Here is a 22675-nt window from a genome sequence, read left to right as displayed (position 1 = left end):
AAATCAGTTATGCGTTGTTGTTCATTATTTAAAAATCCACAGAACAAACAACTCCTTCGTTCGGAGCTGTGTGGGTGTATGTGACCCAGAAACCTTGTGATGACGTCTGAATAATACAACTGGATGATTGTGACCTGTATTATAAACAATTACCTGTGCAATATAATCACCAGTCTTTGGGAACATATTTCCAAAGTTTAGATAATCAGTTGCCGATCCATCAAACCATTGCCATTTTCCTCCGAGAGTTTTAAGATCGGTGTTACGAAGTCCGATTGTGGCATATCGGGTGTCATTGAAACGGTCATAGATCAGAGCTGAAACTTGGGTTTTTTTCGTCAGAAATAAACAAATTAGTCGTTCAAAAAACGGGCGATTGGAGAGCAAATCTGACAGTTGCGAGTGGTCAGCTGTTCCATCACAGGTAAGTAAGGAGGGGTTGCCGATCAAAATATGGAAAAATCATTATTATGATTTTATTGTTTTTTTTTAAATTTCTTTCTTATAACATTTTACAAAGAAACCTAGTTTTTGCATTATGGTCCGTAGATTAAAGTTTGCCTTTCATACCTCTTTTTACAATTTACTGGAATTTTACAATTCACTTTTCCCCATTTACTGGATGACGCAAGTTGTAGCCAATTCTTAGATCTTCAGCCGCCATTGGTACGCTTTTCGGCAACCCCGTCTTACAAGTAATTAATAACATTTTGAAGGTCAGGGGACATGAAAAAAATAACTATCCCGAAATTTTGTTCATATAAGCCTCTTGAGGAGTTGAACTTGTATTGAAGATGAGTATTGAAGATGCGGCGCCGCTACAGACTGAACTACGCAGGCGAAGCTAGACTTCCCGTCTGGTCTCATACATAGAAGTGTGCATGATAGATGTCCGCAGATGAACACTAAACACTGTACACCGTTTATACGTCAAATAGCATACAGTAACTATCAAAAATCTCCAAAAAGTCTCCTGGCCCCCCTCTTTCGAAGCAGTTTCGTTTTTCAGACACTTTACTTTTCAGGTTTTTTTGCTCATGTTTCTTTTCATCAGTTGTCATAAATTTTAAATTTAATAACTCACATCTAAAAAGATCATTCAAATCTGATGAGTGAACCGTGGCAATAGTGGCTCCGTATTTGGCACATCTTTGATTTTCTCTGGTCAAGAATGGAGCATCATCCTGAAAATATAGTTTTCAAATCTATCTATGTCAATCTCCTCACTAACCGGTACATCTGGAAAATCCGAATCATTTCCGTAGACAAGCTGAAAGATGTCAATTAGTGTCTAAAGGTTTTTGCTCTTATCATTTTTTATCACTCCGCCACCAAAAGGAAACTCTGCACATCTGACCTATCAAAAATCACGATCAAAACCTACCACAATATAGCACTTTTGTGTAGCTTCGAACAGAGTGAATCCACGAGGACACGCTTTTGGTGTAGTCGTTGGAGGAATAGTAGTGGTTGTGGTAACCGTAGTAGGCTTACGAGTAGTCACTGTGGTAACTGTAGTTGGTGTAGTTTTTTTGACTGTAGTGGTTGTTGGAACTCGAGTGGTTGTCACTGTTGTAGTTGGAGCAAGTGTAGTTGTCGCTAATGGATCATAAGAACATACAAATTCGAGTTCGATGTGCTGAGCATGTGTTTGCCACCTTCCGTTTCTCACATTTTCAGCTACATAGTCTTTTGTGTTTGGGAATCCGGCTTCAAAGTTTGTGTAAGCTACACTCGTACCATCGTCCCAGAAGAACAAAGTGTAATCTTTCTTTCTTGATAACCCAATCCAGAATTGGCCATTGTTTGACCCGAATTCGGTACCGGCGGATGCTAAAATATAAAACATATTCTGGAAGTTTGAAATGATCGAATTTTACAAGCTAAGAAATTAGCAGTAATTGCGGAATCAACAGTTGCTAACTTGTATCCATGACTGTGACAGTACTCTTCAGCAGCTGCATATGGATGGCGCTTTGAGACAAAGGAGTAACATCTGAAAATTGGTATAATGAAAAGAAAAAATTATCAATGAAAGACTCACCTGGTTCCAATAAATTTCTCGTGTGGATATCTACAATTAGCTGCTTCTGATAAACCAACGAACCCAAAAACGAAAACGGAAAGAAGCATGAGCATATCGATAAAATAATCTGTTTCGTCGTTTCCTGGTGTGCTGCTTGCGGTTATGCGATAATGTTCGTATGACATTCATTTTATTTTATTTTTAAAGTCTATGTGATAAGAGAGAGAGAGAGAGAGAGATCGATAAGCGAATCTGTGTCTTTTCCGTTTCTGACGCCCAATTCGGAAAGGTCCATGGACGTCATTTTTAGAATGAAAGGTCACATTTAACACAGTTTGTGATTTAAAAATTTAAATCATGATGACATGAAAAACGCCTTTTCTTATCAAAAGTTTCAATCTTAAGTGGGTCATATGAATGAAAAACTTGCACTCCTCCTAGATCAGTTACTAATTATTCTTAAAACGAAAGGTTTTTTCACAAAATGATCTCTACGGTGATTAAGGTCATTTTTTGTTGACAGTGTTGTAAGAATTAAAAATGTCATCTACCGTAAGCCGAAAAAAGCTAGCTCCACCTACGCAGCCGCCGCTTGAGGATTTTGCAACTCTGCGGCGCGCTATTTTTCTCCTATTATTGTATTTAAGCTTTTCTTCTCCGAAAATAACACATTTTTGTCATTTAGCGATTGCTGCTCATAATTTTGCTTGTTACAATCAATTTTTTTCAGTTTTTTCAAATTTACATTTTTAATTCTCAATTTATGAAGTCCTCATGGTATTTCAAACCAATGGGTCGAAAATCGCGCCACAGCGAACGTGAAAAATCACTGCGCAACGTGTCCAATTTTCTCTGGCTGAAGATCAAACTTTTATACGTTGGGCGAAAAAATCGCGAGTTGCAATGCGTTGATTAAAAATATTTAGGTCAAATCAACGTCAACTTTTAAATTATTAAATTTCGCCTGGCCTAAAAGTTATCTGGGGCGCGATTTTCGACCCGTTGGTTTGAAATACCGTGAGTCCTGAAAACTTTTTATATTTTGTTTTTTTCCAATAAAAATAGCTTAAATACACTAAAATGTGAGAAACTGAGAAAGCGCGCCGCAAGGTTACAAATTCCTCTTGCGGCGGTTGCGTGGGCGGAGCGAGCTTTTTTCTGAATACGGTAAAAAATGGAGCTGTGGAAGAGAAAATCTGGTTACCGCTGCCACCGCCTAGTTACCGTAGCTAGCAAATATTTTTTACTACGATGTTTTTCTCGATTTTCGTCCGTTTTCCGACAATTTTTTGGTTCAGATAAATTTAGATTTCCGACGTCTGTGGGGTTTTCACACAAATGTTATGTTGAAACCCTCCAGACAAGAGAAAAAAGGACCGGAAATTTTAGGTTACGGTTTAGTTAGCTCTTTGTTGTGACAGGTTTATTGATTCTTTAACTGGATTGAAATAAGTTGAAAAGAATGGGCTAATTTGAACAAAAAGTAAAAATATAAATGTTTCGATTCTCTAGACACCTTCTGCATTGTTGATGTAGTTTTTAGTCGATTTGTCTCCAACACGATCTTCCAACCAAAACGTGCAACATGATCCTTTTCCTTTGACCTGAACCTCTCCTCTCTTCGTTGTTGAGAATACTGGATGATAGGAACGAATGTGATTGTGAGCGTCTTCACTCATTTGAATCATTCCGGGTGTTCCAGTGGATTCCATTCGAGATGCCACGTTGACAGTATCTCCAAACAAACAAAATCGGGGAGAAGTCAATCCGACGACTCCTGCAGCAACGGATCCTGTGTGGAATCCCCAACGACACCGAACACGTGTACTTGGACGATGGGGAATCTGGTATCCTGTCAAATACTGACGCATATCTAGTGCAGCATTTGCAATGTTTTTAGAATGATCATTTCCATTTTCCTCTGGAATTCCAGATACAACCATGTAAGCATCTCCAATGGTTTCAACTTTGTAACTCTTGTTTCTTGTGATACATTCATCGAACCCAGTGTATAATCCATTAAGCATTGTGACCACTTCTAATGGAGTTGATCCAGAACAGATAGTAGTGAATCCGACGATATCCGAGAAAAGAATCGTGGCAGAAGAGTAGAGTTTCGGTGGGACAGATCTTCCCATTTTCAACTCATTTGCCACGTATGCAGGTAGAAGTTGAGTCAAAAGTTGATCTGCTCGAACATTGGCTTCTTCCAACATTCCAGTTCTCTCGGCTACCAGTTTTTCCAAATTGTTCGCATATTGTTCCATCATTTTCATCATTTGGTCCACCAAACTTCCCTTTCTGAAAATCTCAATACATCACCACTTAAAGTTATTTTCTCAAAATTACGTTTTTAAAACCATTTCAGTGTTCAATCGAACCCTACGAATCGATGGACGAATCTCGGGATTCTCACTCCAACAATCTCTGAGAAGTGCGTTCAAATCCGGATGAAGGCCCATTTGATTTTGAATTTCTGGAGTAACAGTTTTCGATCCATCGGCCAAGTAGGCGATCAGCTCTGTAGTAAACAATTAGATAGATCTTCCACACCAACAACAAACCCGTAACATTGACATTATCTCTGAATGGAAGACTTCTGAATAAAATTTCATACATGACCATTCCAAACGAATAGATATCTCCAGCTTGTCGTCTAGCCATTGACTGTTTCACCCATGTTTGATCCACTCCTCTTCTCTTATTTGTTTCTCTGTTTTTCAGAAGCTCCGGTGCCATGTAGAGAATCGCTGGAAGGTTGAATCATAAACTAATATTTTGAATGTGTATTCTTTACATGTCGTCTGTGCAGCCTCGCTCTTATCATCCGAATCCTTCGCAACATTGATACTAATTGCTCCTTGCTTCTCCCAACGTTCCAAAGGATTAGCAATACCGTAATCCGACAACTTTACCATCCAGTTCCTATCGATAAGACAGCACCAAGGCGTGAGTGATCCATGATATCCAATTGGTGATGCATGGAGATATTCCAAACCCTGAGAACCACCGTTTTCTGAACTTTTAGTTGTACAATTAAAATCTACCCCACAACATTAATAATAAGAGTTTTAATACACCTGAAGCAGAAAATATTTGTATAGGTGCTGGATCATTGCGACGTCACAAATACTAACTCAAATCACTTATCAAAAACTCAACAAAAATATCTTCTCAATTTCTCTCTAATAGAGTAATCAGATGTTGGAACTCTTTACCCACCAAAGTGTTCCCGGCGAAGCCCTCGTCAGCGGCTTTCAAAAATCGACTATTATCCTGTGATCTAAAACATTTTCTTGTCTTGAATTCAACTAATTACTAACTCGGTTTTTCCTCCATCTCCCATTTAATACAAATGTATGTCCCTGTTATATCTCCTAGTTTCATTGACATTTCACGTGTTAGTGGTTTTCTCCCCTTCGTTGAAATAAATAAATTAAATTAAATTAAATTAGCTCAAACTCACTAAAGTGATATCTCTGACAAATGCTCCATGGAATTTTTCGTCCAAAACCACATTCATATTGTAGATGATGTCTTGAATTGTTCCTCTGCTACAAAACTTCCACAGTACCAACATCTCCTCTTTTTCATTGAAAGCAACTCCTAAGAATGGATTCAGATTGTCATGGACCGCCTGTTTCATTTGTGTCAGCAGCTGCATGTCCTCTTTTACAAACTTGATAGGTCTTCTTTGTGGATATTTATGGTAGGTTGAATGTGTATTAACTCCAATAATCGCATGTTGCTTCTGTCCCGTTTGCATATTGCTCAGCTTCGTTGTCACTGATCCAACCGACATCATCGAACGAACTTGTTCTTCATCTATGAATTGCAAATCATCGTGGAAAATTCGCCAGGGCATTTTTTCCAATTGACGGTTTTCACTAAAATGAGAATTTAGAAAAGAATGGGTTTTTTTAGAACCAACCAATAACGGAAAAGGAAAAAGAATGCAACAGAAATGATGAGCAATAAGACTATAAGAGATCCGACGCTGATTTCTAATAAGTAACTGCATCTGCAAACATCAAGATTTGTGTGGATGATGAACTATTTACAAATCTGTCCTACCTCTGTCCTCGATATCCACAAATTGGTTCATCCAACGGCATTGATCCATCTTCACTTGGCCAGAATCCAGATATTATGTCATTGATTCTCTGGAATGGAAAAATAATAAACTATTTTTCAAATTGTAAGTCAAAGCTTACAAGCTGGAAACATCCACTTTTATTCTTCAACCCATCACAATTTCCAATCAATTCACTCCCCATATTGACCATTTTCATCACTTTATCTCTATTGGGTGAAATGAAAAATGCGGAGAAAATTGGAGCTCGATCTGCCACATCATCCATGAGTACTGTACCGATTGCTCCAGCATCTTTGCTCTCTTCTGAACTTGATCGGCTTACAACTCCTGAAATTTAGTTTTGATCATAATTTGATGTTATCTAGAGACCTTCAAAGCTCATTCGTCTCATTCGATTCCAAATATACTGTCCATTGGTCACAAATGCTTCGTTACCAGTTTCATTCAAAACTTTCCGAATGGCCAACGCATACAGTTTCAGAGAGTCAAATAAGTGCAAATAGCCATTGATATTGGTCTAGAAGAAATTGAAATTTATGGTTTTGATTTAAAAATTTTATTACCGTATCAATATCAGCTTTTTGTAATCCATGTTTCTCAATTTTCTCAACAAAAGAACTGACGATGGTGTCATCAAAACCGTTGACATCATCCACAATGATAGCATTTGCATAATGATCTTTAACTCTCTGAAGCATCTCTCCATCTGCTCCAATCCATGGAGTTGTGTCTTTTGTTCCACTTTGGAGCCATGGAATGATATATGCGTATTCTGCATTGTTCATTCCCAATGTATACGTTGCTTGCATGAATTCCTTTGATAATTCTTTTGTAGATGAAAACAAGCAAAGTACAACTGAAAGTAAAGAAAACGACATTTGAAATTTATTGATTCAAAATCACTAACTTCTCGCATTACTAGCCAATTCGCCCAACATTCCAGAGTTCGCCATTTCATTTGCATCCGCATTCTCTTCGAACATTATTTTCTTAACTACCGAAACTCCATCTCTATGCATTATTTCCTCGAAAATTGACACTCTTTCGAATGCTGTAGCTCCTGTATTAGTAGCAATTGCGACCTAAATTGAATGGATAAAATCAAGAACAAGAGGAGAATGCTTCTTCTACCTTATTCCATTTGTAGTGCAAAAGCAATGCAATTGTGGCTTCTGCGATGGAATTTGTGTTTTTGGAGGATACTCTCGCCAAAGTTTTGTACACACTTCGATCTGAAATCGGTCTCTATGCTGTCTAAGAAAATATAATTAAAAAACATAGCATTTCCAATATGGTTCGATTAACATTCTTTGCCTTTCATAATTTTAATTGGAAATGTTCCCCAAATTGCACAAATACGCAATTTATAGTCAATTCTTAAACCTTCAGCCACCGTTTGTTCGCCTTTGCCACCCGCTTTACCCGTGGCAAGATGAGACGGCCGACCAAAAACCCAAACCCTTCATGTCAGAATGCATACTGTAACTCCAAAAAAATCTCAGAAAAATCTCCTTTCTCCTCTCCTTTGAAAAATTTCGAAGCCCAATTGAATAGGTTACCTGACACAGCATTAGGAACACTTGAATACGAGATGATTGGAATATTCCAAAACGTAGCCATCTTTGTCACAGCTTCCAATTCTGAAATCAAACTGAAATAGATAAAGATCAACAAACTGAAAAAAGAAACCTGCTGCACAGTACGGTCCAATAAATGCCCTGACCTGATGTACATGATACAGTTCAGCTGCAACTGCAACTCCCTCAAAACTCTCACTGCAAGCCTCTCTTGACACTATCCTAAACCGCCATACTCGAAGCCTGTTTTTTTCTTTTTTTTCAGTTTGAAACCTACTCAAATTCAATATCATCTCCAACAAGACCCTCTTCAATTAGGCTTTCCTTGCTGATATTCAGAATTTTCGCATCGTTTGGCATCACTCCAACTGCACCAATATGTCCAATTTTGATGACTCTTTTGTGCTCTTTGTTGACTTCCAATTTGGTTCCAGAATCGAATTGAGTATAAGATGACTTCTCTCCATTCTCTTTCAATTCCGGAACCTCTTCAACGGCGTCCAAACGAATAACAGAAAAACCGAAAAATAGTAAGAAAAACGCAGCACGTTTTAGCATGACTGCCGACGACTTCTTTCAAAGACTGATGCTGTCTGAATTGCATCTCAGCCATCGTCGGCTCACAACTTATCCGCTTAGTGACCGTATTCTATTCGTATCCGCGTTTTGCGTCAGAAATCTGAGATTATCTGCGAGATGTGCATTAGTTTGATTAGTTTTCTTGTGTTACGTAGTGGTTCGACGACATCAAAACAAAAATGAATAAGATGTCGTTACGAAATAAGAACAAAGTTTCGGTTTGCAGTCTGGAAAATGAATTCATAAATCAAGGGATGTTTGTTCAATCACATTAGTGCTCTAGATCTTCATCAGATCTTCTTGCCAACAATTCGGGGAAACAAAAGGGTACAAAGTGATTTAGGGGTAGAAAATTCACAATTCGGGGTACTAATTTCAGATTTTGTACTAATTTCAGATTTTGGGGTACTAATTTCAGATTTTCTAATTTTTTGTGCCCTTCGAATTATTTGCTGATCTTTTCGGTCGGAACAAGCAACGAAAGAATCAAAATGTATACTGTAGAAAGAGCCAATGTTGAACCATACAGTAGTGCACTATTATTATTATTACCAGCAAGCTGGTGCGCCTTCGGCGCGATTCAATCTGGTTTTTACTGATTCGTCGCTCTTTTTTCTTAAAATGTTCACGTCAATTTATATTTATTTTCAATTTTTTGACAAAAGTCCACAGACACGAGGACCAACTGAAGCCTCTAGCGTTTTATTAATAAGAAAGATTCTGTTGAAAAAAATCGGTTCTGTGGAAGAGGAAAGATTGTGGGCGTGGCCAATGATCTTCGTAACGAAAACCACCGTAACCTAAACTTTCCAGTTCTTTTTTCTCGGCTACTATTGAACTTTTGAGTTGAAAACCTGTTGGAAATATAATTTTTTCCGAATCGAAAAAAAATGCAGCGGCCGCGGCAATCAGATTTTCCTTTCGACAGCTCCAATTTATGCGTAACGGTATAATATAGGTCATGATAAACTGGTTCGCAAATATGGTTCGCAAATCTGTTTCCTAATTTTCTCAATTCTTTTAACGTTTATGACTGACAAGGATTTTTCTTTCGAATTTATGAAAATTTTTACTGGAATGAACATGGACAATAAACGAGGCAAATGTTCAATTTATTAGGGAATTTATGTTAACAATAAAACCCGGAAACAAGCAGAAAGAAACAGGAAACAATTTCTAGAAAATATGTGATAACTGCGTGCGTATATAATTTCGGAATGACATGGGAATTTGTGATAAAACAATAAAAACATTTGAACTACTATACTCGCAGCAAAGATTAAGCCTTTTCGTCTGTGTTGCCCTTCAATGGCTGCATCTCTGTGTCCTTTGGAGCATCAGTTGGAATGGCTTGATGAGAAGGTCTATAACAGTTTTTGGTTTATTATGTGAATTTTAAATTATTTCCTTACTTGTACGGATACATACTGTAAGCGAAAACTGCAGCAATGACTCCAGAGGCTCCGACAAGGAAAAGAATAGAAGGACGGAAGTTGAACAAAAAGTAGGCAGCGATACAGTTCAGAACGATGGCGAGGGATGTGGCAAATGCTTTCAGAATATTGTCAGCGTACTTTATGACAACAGCGACCACTAGACCGCCGAAAGCGTTGACAGCTACAGTAACCCAAACTGCCCAGTCAAATCCTGTGAGCATGTTGTTCCAAACAGTTGCCGTAGTTATAGGATCCTCTGGTGTATTCTGATACAGTGTCTTTCTGTCAGTGATCTGGAAAAAAGAAAAATACATTAGGGAAAAGATACGCTCAAAATCTCACTGATGCAAAGATAAAAGCAAAGAAGATAGACGGGAAAGCAAGTTGAATGTTTCTGATCCAAATCGAAACGTTCGACCCTTAAAAGATTACAATTATAATAGTCTTGTTGAATAGACTGACCCTTCAGAATCTTCTCGAAATAGATACCAGCAAATCCGGAGAGCACACATGCCACAAGAACAGCTATGAATCCAAGAATTGAGTTTTCGGTTCTGCCTAATTTAGGAAGAAGTGAAGAAGTTGAATTTGAAGTTGAATTTAATAGTGATTCCGTGGTTGGAGCAAGCGTGGTTGGAGCAAGCGTTGTGGAGATGTTTGCAAGAGCATTAGCAGCCATTTTCTCCCGTTCGTTTGACATTTTTTGATCCTGGAATTCAAAAAAAATTGATTCAGAAACTGAGAAATCTGAAGCTCACATATTGAACAACAACGACTCCGGCAAACAAGACTAGAAGAGCAATCCATTGTTGAATGGAAAGACGACGATGGAGAACAAGGACGGTGAATGCAGCAGTCGTAAGAATCTTCAATTGATAAGTCACCATGTATGTGGCAGCAGGAAGATTATCAACAGCCACATAGAGAAGATAGTTCTGAATGGTGTATATCGCAGCTGGAACCAATACCTTCAGTGTGCCCTTCCAGTTGACGAAGAACTCGTGGTAGATGCGTTTGAGACCTTTCACAATGCTTTTCTCCTCCATACATGCTAATATCAGACTGACTGAGAATTTGAAGATCTCTCCAAAGAATACAGTAATCGTCTGGAAATGAGAGAATAAGCAAGTTCCAGGCTCTAGATATCTTACCTTCAAAAAATGTGGTCTATCCTTGGTCATAGCATATCTCATGAATAGAACCAAAGAGCAGTTCTGGAGCACCAGAACTGTTAGTGAGGAATATTTTATAGTATCCGCTTTCGTAGGAGCCATTGTTGACTGAAAACAAGAATATGTTTTTAAAAAGCTGCGGAAGTTGAATGAATGGAAAAAGATTAGTTGAGGATCAATTGAATAGGCTCTGGTACAAAAAAAGTCGGAGCTGTATAACTTATACAGTATAAGAGAAACACCGGAGGTCCCACAACGACAACCACAGTAACCTAAAAAAACAATTTTCGGATCTATTTTCTCAATTTTCGTGCGTTTTCAGTCAATCATCTCACTACTAAAATGTTTCTTTTTCTGGCTTTTTTGGGGATCAATAACAGAAAAAGCTGTGAAAAAAAAATAGAAAATGAATATGGAAAATAAAAATATGTTTAGGTTAAAGTAGTCAAGGGACCTTCAGCCGCGGCCACCGGCGTCTCTCTTCCACATCTCCAATTTTAGTACAAGAATAATACAAGCTACGGAAAAATACAAATCGAATGGTGCAAAATACAACAGCACATCTAACCAGTCTTCTCAATTTTCTCACGCTTTAATAATCTCCGTCTCTTCAACAGTGCACACACTATCATTTTTCTCCTCTCAAAAATACAAAAAGATGCGAAGTGTATATATAATACACGCACACGACACATTCTAATATTATCAAAAATCTATTGTACAAGTTGTACAAATCAAAGCGTCCGGCCGGGAGTGCAACGTGGTAGTTTGTGGGACCAGCTGCGGGAGGGAGAGGCAAAGCGAAAAGGGGAGACGAAGAGAAAAGAGCGAAAGTGCACAGCTGGTCAAGGGAAGGGCATGTGGGGGCCATGGAGTACTCTGATGTTGATGTTGTGTGTGATGTCATTCAATTGGAATAACAAAAAAAGTAGCTAGAACTGGGTTAGACTGTAACTTAAATGATAAGACAATCATCATAGTGAACATGGTGTTTTTATTTGCGTAGGTAGAATTGGAAGAGAAAAAGAAAACCACATCACGAACGAGAAATCACAGGTTCAATAATGATGCAGAGATATCAGTTCGAAAAAAAATTGACAAATGAAAACGTCAGTGTTTAGGAAAATATGCGATGTAACCTCCAAAATACACCTGAATGCGATAGAAGTGAAATAGAAAATATTAATTACATAAATAGAACTATTTGAAAGAAATGCGAAAAAAATGACCCCGAAATTTGAAAACCGATGCAATTGATTTGTGTAAATATGCTTTTTTCTATAAACAGAATGCCTCCTTCGTGGAAGGAATCTCTCCTCGTAATCGACCGAGAGCTGCCACCATTGCTTGATGAGATGAATAGAGGAAGATGGAGAAGATGACAAGTGCAGCGCCAAGCAAAAAGGTTAAGGATGGGATGAAATCGAAAAGGAACATTGATCCAATTGTGGAGAGAACAATGGCAACTGAGGTGGCAAAATTCTTGGCAATGTTGTCAGCGTACTTGATGCAAACTGCGACGGAGAGACCTGCAAAACGAAATGTTTAGCTTGCGACCGGAGATTTCCGATTTTTTGCGGTCGACATTTAGCTGAATCATAATACATCAATTGAGAAAACAAACCTCCGATACCGTACCAAAGTACAGTTAGCCAGACAATCGAATCAAATCCATACAGAAGACCGTATTCGTTTACTGTTTTGGCATCTTGCATATAAATAGCTATGAAAGAAGATGGAATTGCGAAGACAGCCATCTGAACATTTCTCATCCAAAGCGATACTGGAGCAGATCCTTTCAGAATCTTCTCGAAGTAAATTCCAGCGAATCCTGATAAACAACATGCTACTACAACTGCAACAAATCCAATGAAAGGAGATTCTCCGGTAATTTCCTTGGATTTCGTTCCTTGCAACTGAACAAGTGACACTCCAGCGAACAAAACTGCGAGGGCAAACCTGAAAAAATAGAAAGTTATAGGAAAGACGAATAGAAAATAGTGACCATTGTGTCCTATTAAGAGATCTCCGCAGAATGATAACCGTGAATATTGCAGCGGTGAAAATCTTCAGTTGCGATGTAATCTGGAAGAAAAAGCAACGGTTTGGATGAGGCTTCGGCCTACCATGAAAGTTGCTGCATCCAAATGAGAAGCAGCCACATAGAACAGATTATTCTGAACTATATAAATCATGGCTGGTATGCACACCTTCATCGTATCATACGGTTGTTCAATGATTTGAGTTTTGAGAGCATGGATAAACCTGAAAGATGGAGCTCGAAATGAATGATATTTTAGTAAACTTTACCTTCTCGGTGTTTCTTCTTGTGCTACTAAAAACAGGCAAATTACACATTTGATGACTTCCGTTAACCACACAGCTACAGTACTAACAAACATAGCATCCACTTCACGTGCTCGGGAATATCTGGAAAAAGAAATTGTCACAACTCCTAGATTTATGAAGATGAGAGTAAAAGAAATTCGAAAGGCTGCTGTCTTTTTTTCAGTGATTAAGTGCAGTATAGTAAGAATATCTTATTAAGAGGTAGAAAAAAAAGGTCACATTTGGAAAAATTACCTGATTAGCAGCGTATGTATACTGTTCTGTAGTGTGAGCCATATTAAAATCGCAGTTTTCATTCCGCTCCTCGTGTGTGAAGATTCTCTGCCAACTGATACCGACGGCACCTGGAAAACAGAAAATAATTATTCGTAGGGGGGAGTTTGGAAGAAGGGGAATTTGGAATGAAAAGTCTTTTATGTTGATCGTCTGGCTTGAAGGATCTTAGATGGCTATCGTATGAGGGACGACAGCCGACGCGAATTTCGAAGAAAGCCTTGTTCTTTATGTCGAGGTACGCTTTCCAGATCAATGGCAAGTTTTGCGGAATTCCAATACTTTCTAATTGCTATTCCAAATTTTGGATAGGCATTTTGGCAATTTTGAAAGTAAAAATCGGGAATTCGTGTAACAGAATTATCAGAATCTTAACATTAAAACTTACCGGAATTTTAACCGAACTCTCGGGCGTCGTGTGGAGCAGCGGATGAAAATCGTCGCCATTTTTGCCCATCCTACTCCGACCCGTAGGGATCCTGGAAACAAAATTATTAAGGTCTGAGAATGAAGCTAAATGAACGAAAAAGGAAATCGGAAACTGTAGTGAGTGCTTGCCTCGCATTCCTGTTTTTCGCACAACGCCTCCGTTTTATTCAAGATAAATCGGAAGATTTTGAACGACAAGAAGAAGAAGAAGCAGAAAAAACGAAGCTAGAGATTCGGAGGATTCTGTAAGCCAGCAGTTACTTTTCAACGTGGAATTTCGGTACGGCGAAGAGAGTCAAGAGAGGAGCGAGTGTTGAGCAAGTACACTTTCAAAGAGAGACGGAAAAGATAAAAAGAGAAGAGGAACTATGGAGTAGCAGACATTCAATGCCACGAAAGATTTGCAAACATTCAACCGTTTTTAGCAATCAAATATCCTTGTCGGGGAGACAAAAAAAGTGGCAACAATTTTCAAAAAACGGTTTTAATCGGTTGGAGCGTAATCTGTTACATTGAATACAACAGTCGTCTCGCTTGAAACACGCAATTGTAGTTTGCAGGCTTGGAGTCATACGACTTCAATTTACGGTCTGAAAAAAAACTTTGAAAATATATTTTAAAAACACAAAAAAAAGTTGCACTTTGCGACATCGTGCCAAGACCCTTCCGCGTTGAAGAATGTTCCTTTAGATTTCAACCGTAATCCTTTGAAAGAACATTCATGCATGCCGGAATGAAATTCCGCGAGAAAAAAGTTCTGAATATTTCCGAAATATTTTTTGGAATGAAATTCCGTCCGGAGTATTTCCGAAGCTTTTTTCGGAATCCAATTCTGATCGGAATTTTTCCGAACCATTTTTCGTAATTAGACATTTTCAGACTACGGTATGTAAAAGGCTCATGCGAAAAATTGGCTTGCTGGATTCGAACGGAATTACTTTTGATATTTTTCGCTGTCGAAAACTTCCTCTCAATTTCCACCATGGTGGCCACCAGTTTTTACCGTTTTTGTGCTGAAAATGATATTTTTACTTCAAAATTTGAGTTTTTTGATATTCCGAAAATTCCGGACGTTTCAAAATCGGAATGTGTCGCGAATTCAGGTGACCGAATATCACCTCTTCACGACTTTTTCTCCTTTTCAATGAATTCTTCTTTTATTCCCTGTATTTTATGTAATTATATTCACCAACGCCGACGCCGCCCAAACAATGCCGATTTGAATCACCCGCCAATTTGAGGATTACTGTACCCTGCACATCTAACTCTCAACGCGAACCAAGGAAATGCGCCCGCTTTTGGGATCAATTTAGACTCTTGAGTCATTCTCGTGTCTCCCCCAAAACCCATGTTTCTCGTTCCTATTTTTACCTATATTTTTTATATAATATTATTCTGGTGTAATTTTTCTTGTCGGCAGAAAGAATCCGGCCACGGATTCTTTCAGGTGTATCGTTGTAGGCATTTATAAGTAATAAATCGGTGTCTTAAATTCTGTGTTTTGTTGTCTCTTTCTCTCTTTAGGTTATCGTGTCTCAAGGGGCCGTACTAAGGCTATATGCCTGCAAAATATGGTGCATCGACTAAATCAGATATAAATCAGAGACCGGTAGACTTTTGAGAGTAATCGACGCTCCAAGTGTGTACGGTCGCTATATTGCCAAATTCCGGGATGAGAAGGCAGATCGTTTAACAGCTAAACTATGAGCGAAAGCTTCAAAAGAGAATTTTCGAAAGTCCAAAATTGGAAATGTTGAGCGGAAAAGTGGTCATTGAGGAAAGAAGAACGAAGTTGAATGGTCCGAAGGACTTTGATGTGGCCAATGTGGATCAACTTGAAGGCAATGTAGAGCAAAGTGGATCACAAGAAAAGAAAGGAAATTCAAGAAAAGAACGAACGGAAAAATGCACCTTTCGTTGCTCTGTATCCCACAAATCGTGGAACAGCCCCAAGTCGGCAGCAGAAAAGTTTGCGTTTCTGATCCAGGAGAAACGTTGCACTGTGTTTCTCGAAAAACCACCATTCTCGAGAATGCAAAAATATGCCAGCACATAAATTCCAAATTTGCTTCACAGCCCATAACACAGGAATCCACGAAGCAGTTTAAAAAGCTAAAAAAAGAGGAGAGAAAACAGGAAGATAAACCATGAAAACTATCCAGCAGGAACTCTTTCAGATTCAAAATGGATCAGGTTCAAAATGAATCAAGAGATGATGAACTATGTCAAAAATGAATTAACACAGAAGAAACAGAACATATCAAAATTCTCATGTTGTATCAATGATTCACAAAACAGATAAAAATGAAGAATCAAAAGCGAATTCGGGTACAGATATAGACCATCAAGAACATTTAGTACTCAGCGCGTCTAGTACGAATATAGGAGACATTGCTTACATTCTATTGGACAACAAAGAAAAGAGATCTCGTCACATTTATCGATGCAGGTGCTAATTGTAGTCTTGTATCTGAGCAGAGAGCTGCGAAAAATGGGTTTAAGAAAGTTAAGACTGTCACAATGAGATTAAAAGGTTTAGGGAGTGATGAGGTTTTGAGACAAATGCCTCAACGTTGTTATACAAAGAAGAGTAATAGGTTCCAGAAGCTACAGTAAGCTGAATACAAATATCTATGTACCACCATTGTCAGAGAAAGAAAGTTGAAAATTAGATGAAATTGGAATAGATACAGAATGATTAAGAAAACTAGAACGGAGAAATAGAGAGATAATTGACAGGATAATTGGTACAGGCGTGATCTGGGATTTCTGAAAACAGCAGGGTACAGAAAATTTGAAGAATAAAAGAGCATAGTCTGTAAAGTTAGGGATTCCAGCCACATTTGATTGTAATAATCATGCGGAAGAACAAGAAGATAATAAGCGTTCGATTGTGAAGATGAAGAAGAGTCCATGAATTGTCTATGTTAGGGTGAGGATAAAGGAGAAGAAGAAATTCAGTCGATATTGGCATTAAAGAGAAAGAGTTGGAAGAAGAAGATGTGTCCAAAATTGAAGAATCTATGGAGGAATCCAAGAAGGTGTCATAATGGAAAGAGAGCCAAATACTGGTCAAACTACCATTGAGTGATAACGATGAGCATTTGACTGGTAAGCTGCCAGTGGATTTGAAAAGGTTAACCAACCAAGTTGGAAAATTAATGTACCTCTAGAATTTCAGAAGAATATAAGATTATTAACAAACAATGGAACTCTTAAATCAGTGGAAAATCTGTGAATGAAGTATTAAATAAAACTGCTATTATATTCCTAAAACTGCTATTAGATTCAATAGTTGAGGAGAACGGTCCTAGAGAAGAGGAGTAAAAGAAGAGCAGATACAAGCAGCCACGAAGTAGAAAATTTAACGTTGAATCAATGTATCAGAAAAGTAAATTCATGAATCTGTTTATGGCCATTGGATTGAGAAGTAGAACAGGAAAGTTCAACGATACCATTGATTTCAAAAAAAAACATTCAACCTGATCAGACTGCAGAAAGAAGACAAATAATACATGAGATTCGTGTGGCTGAAAGATTGGAAGAAAGACAGTTAAGAAAATTTCTTACCTTGTAGGTTTCAGGTAACCAATTGAAATGTTATGCTCTCGTTAGTTCACCCTAATTTATATGGAAAGATATCATGCAGAGATTAATCAAGAAAATGAAGAAAACTTGTATGTAAACAAGTTAGTATTTTGGCAAATACAGAAGAAGAGTTTCCAGAATTGTATGAATAGGAAAGAGCAGGAGCCCAATGCGGAATGAGTTTGCACAAAACCCAAGAGAATTCAGTGAATATAGGATATAAGATTCCTATTGATGACAGAGCACCAGATAAGCTAAATAAGATGCAAGGAATGTTAATTGGTTCAAGGAAGGATTTGTTGACTATGTCACTAACACCGCCAGAAGTCGTTCCTACAACAAGGAAATTACAATCAGCTCTTGTCAAGATTATGATGCTCTTGGAGGGGTACCTCCTATTACAGTAAGATTGAGATTGTTTATTCAATCTGGGCTGAGACAGGAAAAAGAACAACAGAAAGAAAGACAAGGCTACGCTCGTCTGATCTTAACAGACGTATTAGAAATTTAAAGATTGAAATGGGAAGACATGTATCTTACCCAATTGAAAGAATCAAAGAAGAAGAAGAAACATTATTCTACAACTCAGCCAAAATTGGACAGATAGTACCAATGGAGTAACGATTGAGGTCGAAGCACAAGTGGCTGATGTCCAAGATACAAGTTCATCTTAATGAACAAGGTCAAATCAGGACGGCAACAGTGAAGTATTGTGAAATGGAAGTACTGAGATCAGTAAACCATTTAATTCCATTTGAAATAGTAAAGGAAGAAACCGCTGATGAGCCGGCAGAGCAAAATGAAGAAAAAACCACTGAACCAGAACCACAGAAAAAGAATAAGGAAAGTGGAATATTTAAATGAAGGAAGGAAGAAGTAGGAAAACCAGATCGAAAAGCAAAACAAAGAATCACATATGGTGATTGTGAAAATACAGAAATTGGAGATCTAGACAGTAAAGAAAAAATAGGAAGATGAAGGAGAAAGAGTTGGGCAGTGCCTTAAGACCAGGAATGGACCAGATACTCAAGATGAGAAAAAAAAGGCTGGCCCTGGCAGTGTCGCGAATTCAGGTGACCGAATATCACCTCTTCACGACTTTTTCTCCTTTTCAATGAATTCTTCTTTTATTCCCTGTATTTTATGTAATTATATTCACCAACGCCGACGCCGCCCACAACAATGCCGATTTGAATCACCCGCCAATTTGAGGATTACTGTACCCTGCACATCTAACTCTCAACGCGAACCAAGGAAATGCGCCCGCTTTTGGGATCAATTTAGACTCTTGAGTCATTCTCGTGTCTCCCCCAAAACCCATGTTTCTCGTTCCTATTTTTACCTATATTTTTTATATAATATTATTCTGGTGTAATTTTTCTTGTCGGCAGAAAGAATCCGTGGCCGGATTCTTTCAGGTGTATCGTTGTAGGCATTTATAAGTAATAAATCGGTGTCTTAAATTCTGTGTTTTGTTGTCTCTTTCTCTCTTTAGGTTATCGTGTCTCAAGGGGCCGTACTAAGGCTATATGCCTGCAAAATAGAATGCTTGCGGAACATATTGTTGTTGGAGTCGTTTCCAGAAAAATTTGTTTCTCTGCTTCAGTATCTTGAACACTTCACTTTTTTTTTACTAATGTCTTAATGTAAGCCTATCTGCATTTAGAATTATTCGTTCCCGCGTTCCTTTTGTCTCGCTGTCTGTGTATCCCTATTAAATAGCGTTTCTGTTTAGCGCTCGCGCAGCGGACCTGGCGACCATGCGATTTTATTCTTGTCTCTGCAGCTAATGCTTACCCTTCTTCATCGATTTGTTCTCAATCACGATTTTCCAGAAAGAAAAATGGTGGTCAACGTCTTCATCAGCGCTGTAACCACCGACACACTCAGCCGGAAAGATGCTGTCGCCTGGGTTAACAACCTGCTCAAGGTTAACTAATTCGAAAGCATTGAAAATATGTTTATTATTTCAGAGTCACTTCACGAAGGTTGAAGAAATGGCTTCAGGTGCTGCATACTGTCAGCTAACACACCTATTGTTCGAAAACTCCATCAACTTGCGAAAAGTGAAGTTCAACCCAAAGAGTGAACCGGATATCCTCACAAACTGGAAAGTCCTCACAACAGCCTGGAAAAATTTAGGAATCGATAAGCCAGTGGATGTTGAGAAGATGAAAAGAGCGAAATTCCAGGACAATATGGAGTTCCTGCAATGGTTTTACAAAGTTTGATACTCCGAATGTATCCGTAAACTCAATTTTATTTTATTGCAGTTCTTCAACGCTAATTTGGTGGGGGATGCCGAAGACTACGACGCAGTTGGAGCTCGCTTCAACGAAGATCTGCCTGCACTGAAAGGATCTTCAGGCGCCCGTCCAGTTGTCGCTGCTGTGCGCCCAACTGCTGCTCCTGTTGCCAAACCGAAGACTGTCGCCACCGCAGCTGCGCCAAATGCTACTGCAAAAGCATCCGTTGCCCCAACTGTACGCAATGGTGCTCGTCCAGCTCCAGTGACGTCAGCAGGCACTCGACGTTCTGAGCCATCAGAAAACGAGGAGCTTCTGAAGCAGGGTAATAATAGATATAGATTTTTTGACCCAAGAATAAAATTTCAGAAATCGAAAAGCAAAAGTCATTGGCTGCTGACTGGGAGATGATGGCTAATGAGATGGAATCGGAACGCGAGTTTTACTACTCGATGCTGCAACGGGTCGAAGGACTCGTTCATGAAGCCGATGAACTGAAATCCACCACAATCGATGTCGAAGCTCTCAAAGCCGTTCTGTATCAGTCGAACGAAGAAGGCGAACATGAAGTGGAACCAACAGAGAACGGCGCCGATAGTTCGCAACACAGAGACACTCTTCCAGCCAACCTTGACGACACAGAAACTTTCTGAAGAATTGCACTCATTAATCCCATTTCCACCCGTTTCTGTCTCCTATCCCATCGAATTTGTTTGTGATTTCTCTCCTGATCCGTCCCCTTTCGCGTTCTATGTGCCATTGACTAGTTATTAATTTATTGGAGTTACTAATTTTCTTGTGAAATATGCATATTTATTCATTTATCTGTAACTTATTCAAATGGAGATGAACATGATTGACCTACAAATTTCGTCTAGGTTTTTGATTTCAGACAATATATGTTGATATCAAAACAGTACATCTATTTATTATTTTCCTTTCTTCTGTTAGATATTCGTTTATAAAAATAAATAAAGTTTATAAAATGATTTCGACAGAAGTTTCAGTTTTTTAGAGCCTATGGTCAGATTCAGTATGAGCTACGCGAATCTTGAGCGTAGGCTTGGCGTCTTTAGAGCGGTCGCTGGGCGGCTTCTACAGAAAACTAAAGCGACATCCGCCCTGCGACAGCTTAGAAGCCGCTTAAATCCAGCCTAAAAGTTGCGGGCAACAGCCGAGATAGTTAAAGTATTTATTCCGAAAACGATTTTGGCAGCTTTTGCGAAATATCCCTTTGCCATGCGCTTCTCTCTAACCAACCTTTTTTCAGATTGAAATAATGCGTCGGAAAAAAGTATCGATGGATAAACTGTTCGGATATAAAGAGGAAGCGGTGGTTACCAGAGGTTTGTGAGAATCAGGAATCCATTCATGTGGTGCTATGTTTCAGAAAGCTGGGGTGTCGACCTACAACCACTAGCTCCTGTTGCGAATGAATCTAAGAAACGACAAAAAACAGCATCCACTGTACCTAAGAAGAAGGCGAAAATAGAACGGGGTGCAGAAGATAGTGAGTTTTTATCAGTGTTGAAAAAGTAAATTTTAAGAAGGTTTGTAGTTAGAGAATATCTAATCAATTTGATAATAAAAAAACCTGATTACCAGCTAAAAACCATTTACCTTATTCATAAGCAGTCAACTAAAAACTGTTGTTTGATTAAACTACATTTCCATTATCAATATAATGCTTCTCGAAATTTTCAGTCACGGACGAAACTACAAAACAACTTGCAACGGAACTCTTGGATCAAATCGAGACTACACCGGGTCGAATTATCTTGAACTTCTCATCGTGAGTTGAAAGAAATAGTTTTTTTTTCAAAATAAAAGAATTTGATTCAGGACAAAGTCTTCTGAAGTGTGCCCACTTCCACCGAGTTTCAATCAAAATGTGAAATCAAACTGGTCCATTGATAATTTAAAAGAAAGACAGCTGAGTGGTCTCCTCGACCAGAACTGTAAAAGCTTCAAGCCATTGGGAATCAAGAAGATTCAAAAGGTGAAAACTGAAGAAGAGGTTCGTTTTCTAAAACTCCTTTTCTAATTTTCTCAATTTCTCTGCAGACACTCCCGAGACAATTGGATCTGAAGCAAACTATCGCAAAACTCAAGAATGAAGATAAGAAAGATGATGAGTATGTTGGATTCTCAGTTGCTATTGCCAACGTTCTCAGAAGATGCGAGCCGAAAATTGCGTTAGTTTTTTCACTCAATTGAAATGAAATCCAATATTTTTTCAGCGAAAAACTTGCTCAATCGATCGTTGCCCTTCTCGAAACCGATGCTTCGAGCGTAGTCCATAAGATGTAATTGGAAATCCTCTCTGAAAAATCAAAAAACCGGAAGTTTCAGAATCTCCCAAAATCTGAAATTTCTCATGAGTGCTTTACAGACAAAGTTGTTTAGGATGTCAATTCTATAAATAGAAATCTCAGTCAGAAATTTGAAATTGTAAATTCAAAGCGTTTTGTGAATTCAGAAAATCTGAAAATTTATCAAACCGTTGAACAAAAAAGAAACACGTTAGAAAATCATAAAATTCAATAATCGGTCTAAATAAGGCACATAGAGAAAAATAGGTTGGTCCAGAGAAGAACAAAATGCGATAGTTATTATGATTTGATCATATTGTATTATGAGTTTTGAGAGGTTAATAGACAAAAGTGAAAAAAGGATTGTAAGCCCGGAAAGAAATCGATTGAAGTTGGTTGCGAACTGGGAGGTGAAACCTGTTTAAGAAGAAATGGCAGATTGGCAAAAAACAAATTAACAATCAAACAAGTAACAGCTAGAAAAAGACTGATACATGAATATTACAACTAAAGAAATGTTAGAGTTACTCGTCATCTTCGTCTGCTTTTTGTAATTGTAACTTGTATTTCTCTTGACTCGATCTTCGTTCAC

The 22675-nt window shown here is 38.4% G+C and overlaps 8 protein-coding genes across 8 annotated transcripts; 4 read left to right on the top strand and 4 right to left on the bottom strand.

The window, feature by feature from the left end:
• Window positions 1–28: 28 nt before the first annotated feature.
• On the bottom strand, window positions 29–2139 carry Cbr-clec-186 (the record flags this gene model as incomplete). Its single annotated transcript, XM_045235787.1, has 7 exons — window positions 29–106; window positions 154–317; window positions 1085–1184; window positions 1232–1270; window positions 1385–1833; window positions 1881–1996; window positions 2045–2139. 7 exons carry the CDS (start codon window positions 2137–2139, stop codon window positions 29–31), a joined length of 1041 nt encoding a protein of 346 aa, XP_045091319.1.
• Window positions 2140–3534: 1395 nt separating this feature from the next.
• Cbr-gcy-18 lies at window positions 3535–8257 on the bottom strand (the record flags this gene model as incomplete). Its single annotated transcript, XM_002648198.1, has 16 exons — window positions 3535–4327; window positions 4376–4547; window positions 4591–4776; window positions 4824–5042; window positions 5350–5443; window positions 5493–5913; window positions 5958–6047; window positions 6101–6189; window positions 6241–6449; window positions 6492–6639; window positions 6686–6978; window positions 7030–7204; window positions 7254–7354; window positions 7682–7762; window positions 7812–7897; window positions 7977–8257. The coding sequence occupies 16 exons, from the start codon at window positions 8255–8257 to the stop codon at window positions 3535–3537; spliced, it is 3438 nt and encodes a 1145-aa protein (XP_002648244.1).
• A 1300-nt stretch (window positions 8258–9557) lies between these two features.
• Window positions 9558–10988, bottom strand: Cbr-nstp-5 (the record flags this gene model as incomplete). Its single annotated transcript, XM_002648197.1, has 6 exons — window positions 9558–9642; window positions 9691–10007; window positions 10057–10133; window positions 10177–10423; window positions 10473–10820; window positions 10866–10988. 6 exons carry the CDS (start codon window positions 10986–10988, stop codon window positions 9558–9560), a joined length of 1197 nt encoding a protein of 398 aa, XP_002648243.1.
• Window positions 10989–12164: 1176 nt separating this feature from the next.
• Window positions 12165–13511, bottom strand: Cbr-srf-3 (the record flags this gene model as incomplete). The annotated part of the gene is made up of 6 exons (XM_045235786.1): window positions 12165–12415; window positions 12511–12845; window positions 12892–12971; window positions 13013–13151; window positions 13197–13387; window positions 13470–13511. 6 exons carry the CDS (start codon window positions 13509–13511, stop codon window positions 12165–12167), a joined length of 1038 nt encoding a protein of 345 aa, XP_045091318.1.
• A 2176-nt stretch (window positions 13512–15687) lies between these two features.
• CBG24371 lies at window positions 15688–15993 on the top strand (the record flags this gene model as incomplete). The annotated part of the gene is made up of 1 exon (XM_002648195.1): window positions 15688–15993. One exon carries the CDS (start codon window positions 15688–15690, stop codon window positions 15991–15993), a length of 306 nt encoding a protein of 101 aa, XP_002648241.1.
• A 1795-nt stretch (window positions 15994–17788) lies between these two features.
• On the top strand, window positions 17789–18132 carry CBG24370 (the record flags this gene model as incomplete). The annotated part of the gene is made up of 2 exons (XM_002648194.1): window positions 17789–17928; window positions 18039–18132. 2 exons carry the CDS (start codon window positions 17789–17791, stop codon window positions 18130–18132), a joined length of 234 nt encoding a protein of 77 aa, XP_002648240.1.
• Window positions 18133–19368: 1236 nt separating this feature from the next.
• On the top strand, window positions 19369–20424 carry CBG24369 (the record flags this gene model as incomplete). Its single annotated transcript, XM_002648193.1, has 4 exons — window positions 19369–19455; window positions 19499–19750; window positions 19799–20096; window positions 20141–20424. The coding sequence occupies 4 exons, from the start codon at window positions 19369–19371 to the stop codon at window positions 20422–20424; spliced, it is 921 nt and encodes a 306-aa protein (XP_002648239.1).
• Window positions 20425–21050: 626 nt separating this feature from the next.
• On the top strand, window positions 21051–22081 carry Cbr-adbp-1.2 (the record flags this gene model as incomplete). Its single annotated transcript, XM_045235785.1, has 6 exons — window positions 21051–21117; window positions 21162–21281; window positions 21476–21563; window positions 21614–21788; window positions 21836–21966; window positions 22012–22081. 6 exons carry the CDS (start codon window positions 21051–21053, stop codon window positions 22079–22081), a joined length of 651 nt encoding a protein of 216 aa, XP_045100831.1.
• Between the last annotated feature and the right edge of the window lie 594 nt (window positions 22082–22675).

This window comes from Caenorhabditis briggsae, assembly GCF_000004555.2.
Source record: "Caenorhabditis briggsae complete genome, chrIV, whole genome shotgun sequence".
Lineage (NCBI taxonomy): Eukaryota > Metazoa > Nematoda > Chromadorea > Rhabditida > Rhabditidae > Caenorhabditis > Caenorhabditis briggsae.
The sequence above is the reverse complement of the archived record's forward strand: the minus strand, read 5'-3'. Positions and strand labels throughout refer to the sequence as shown.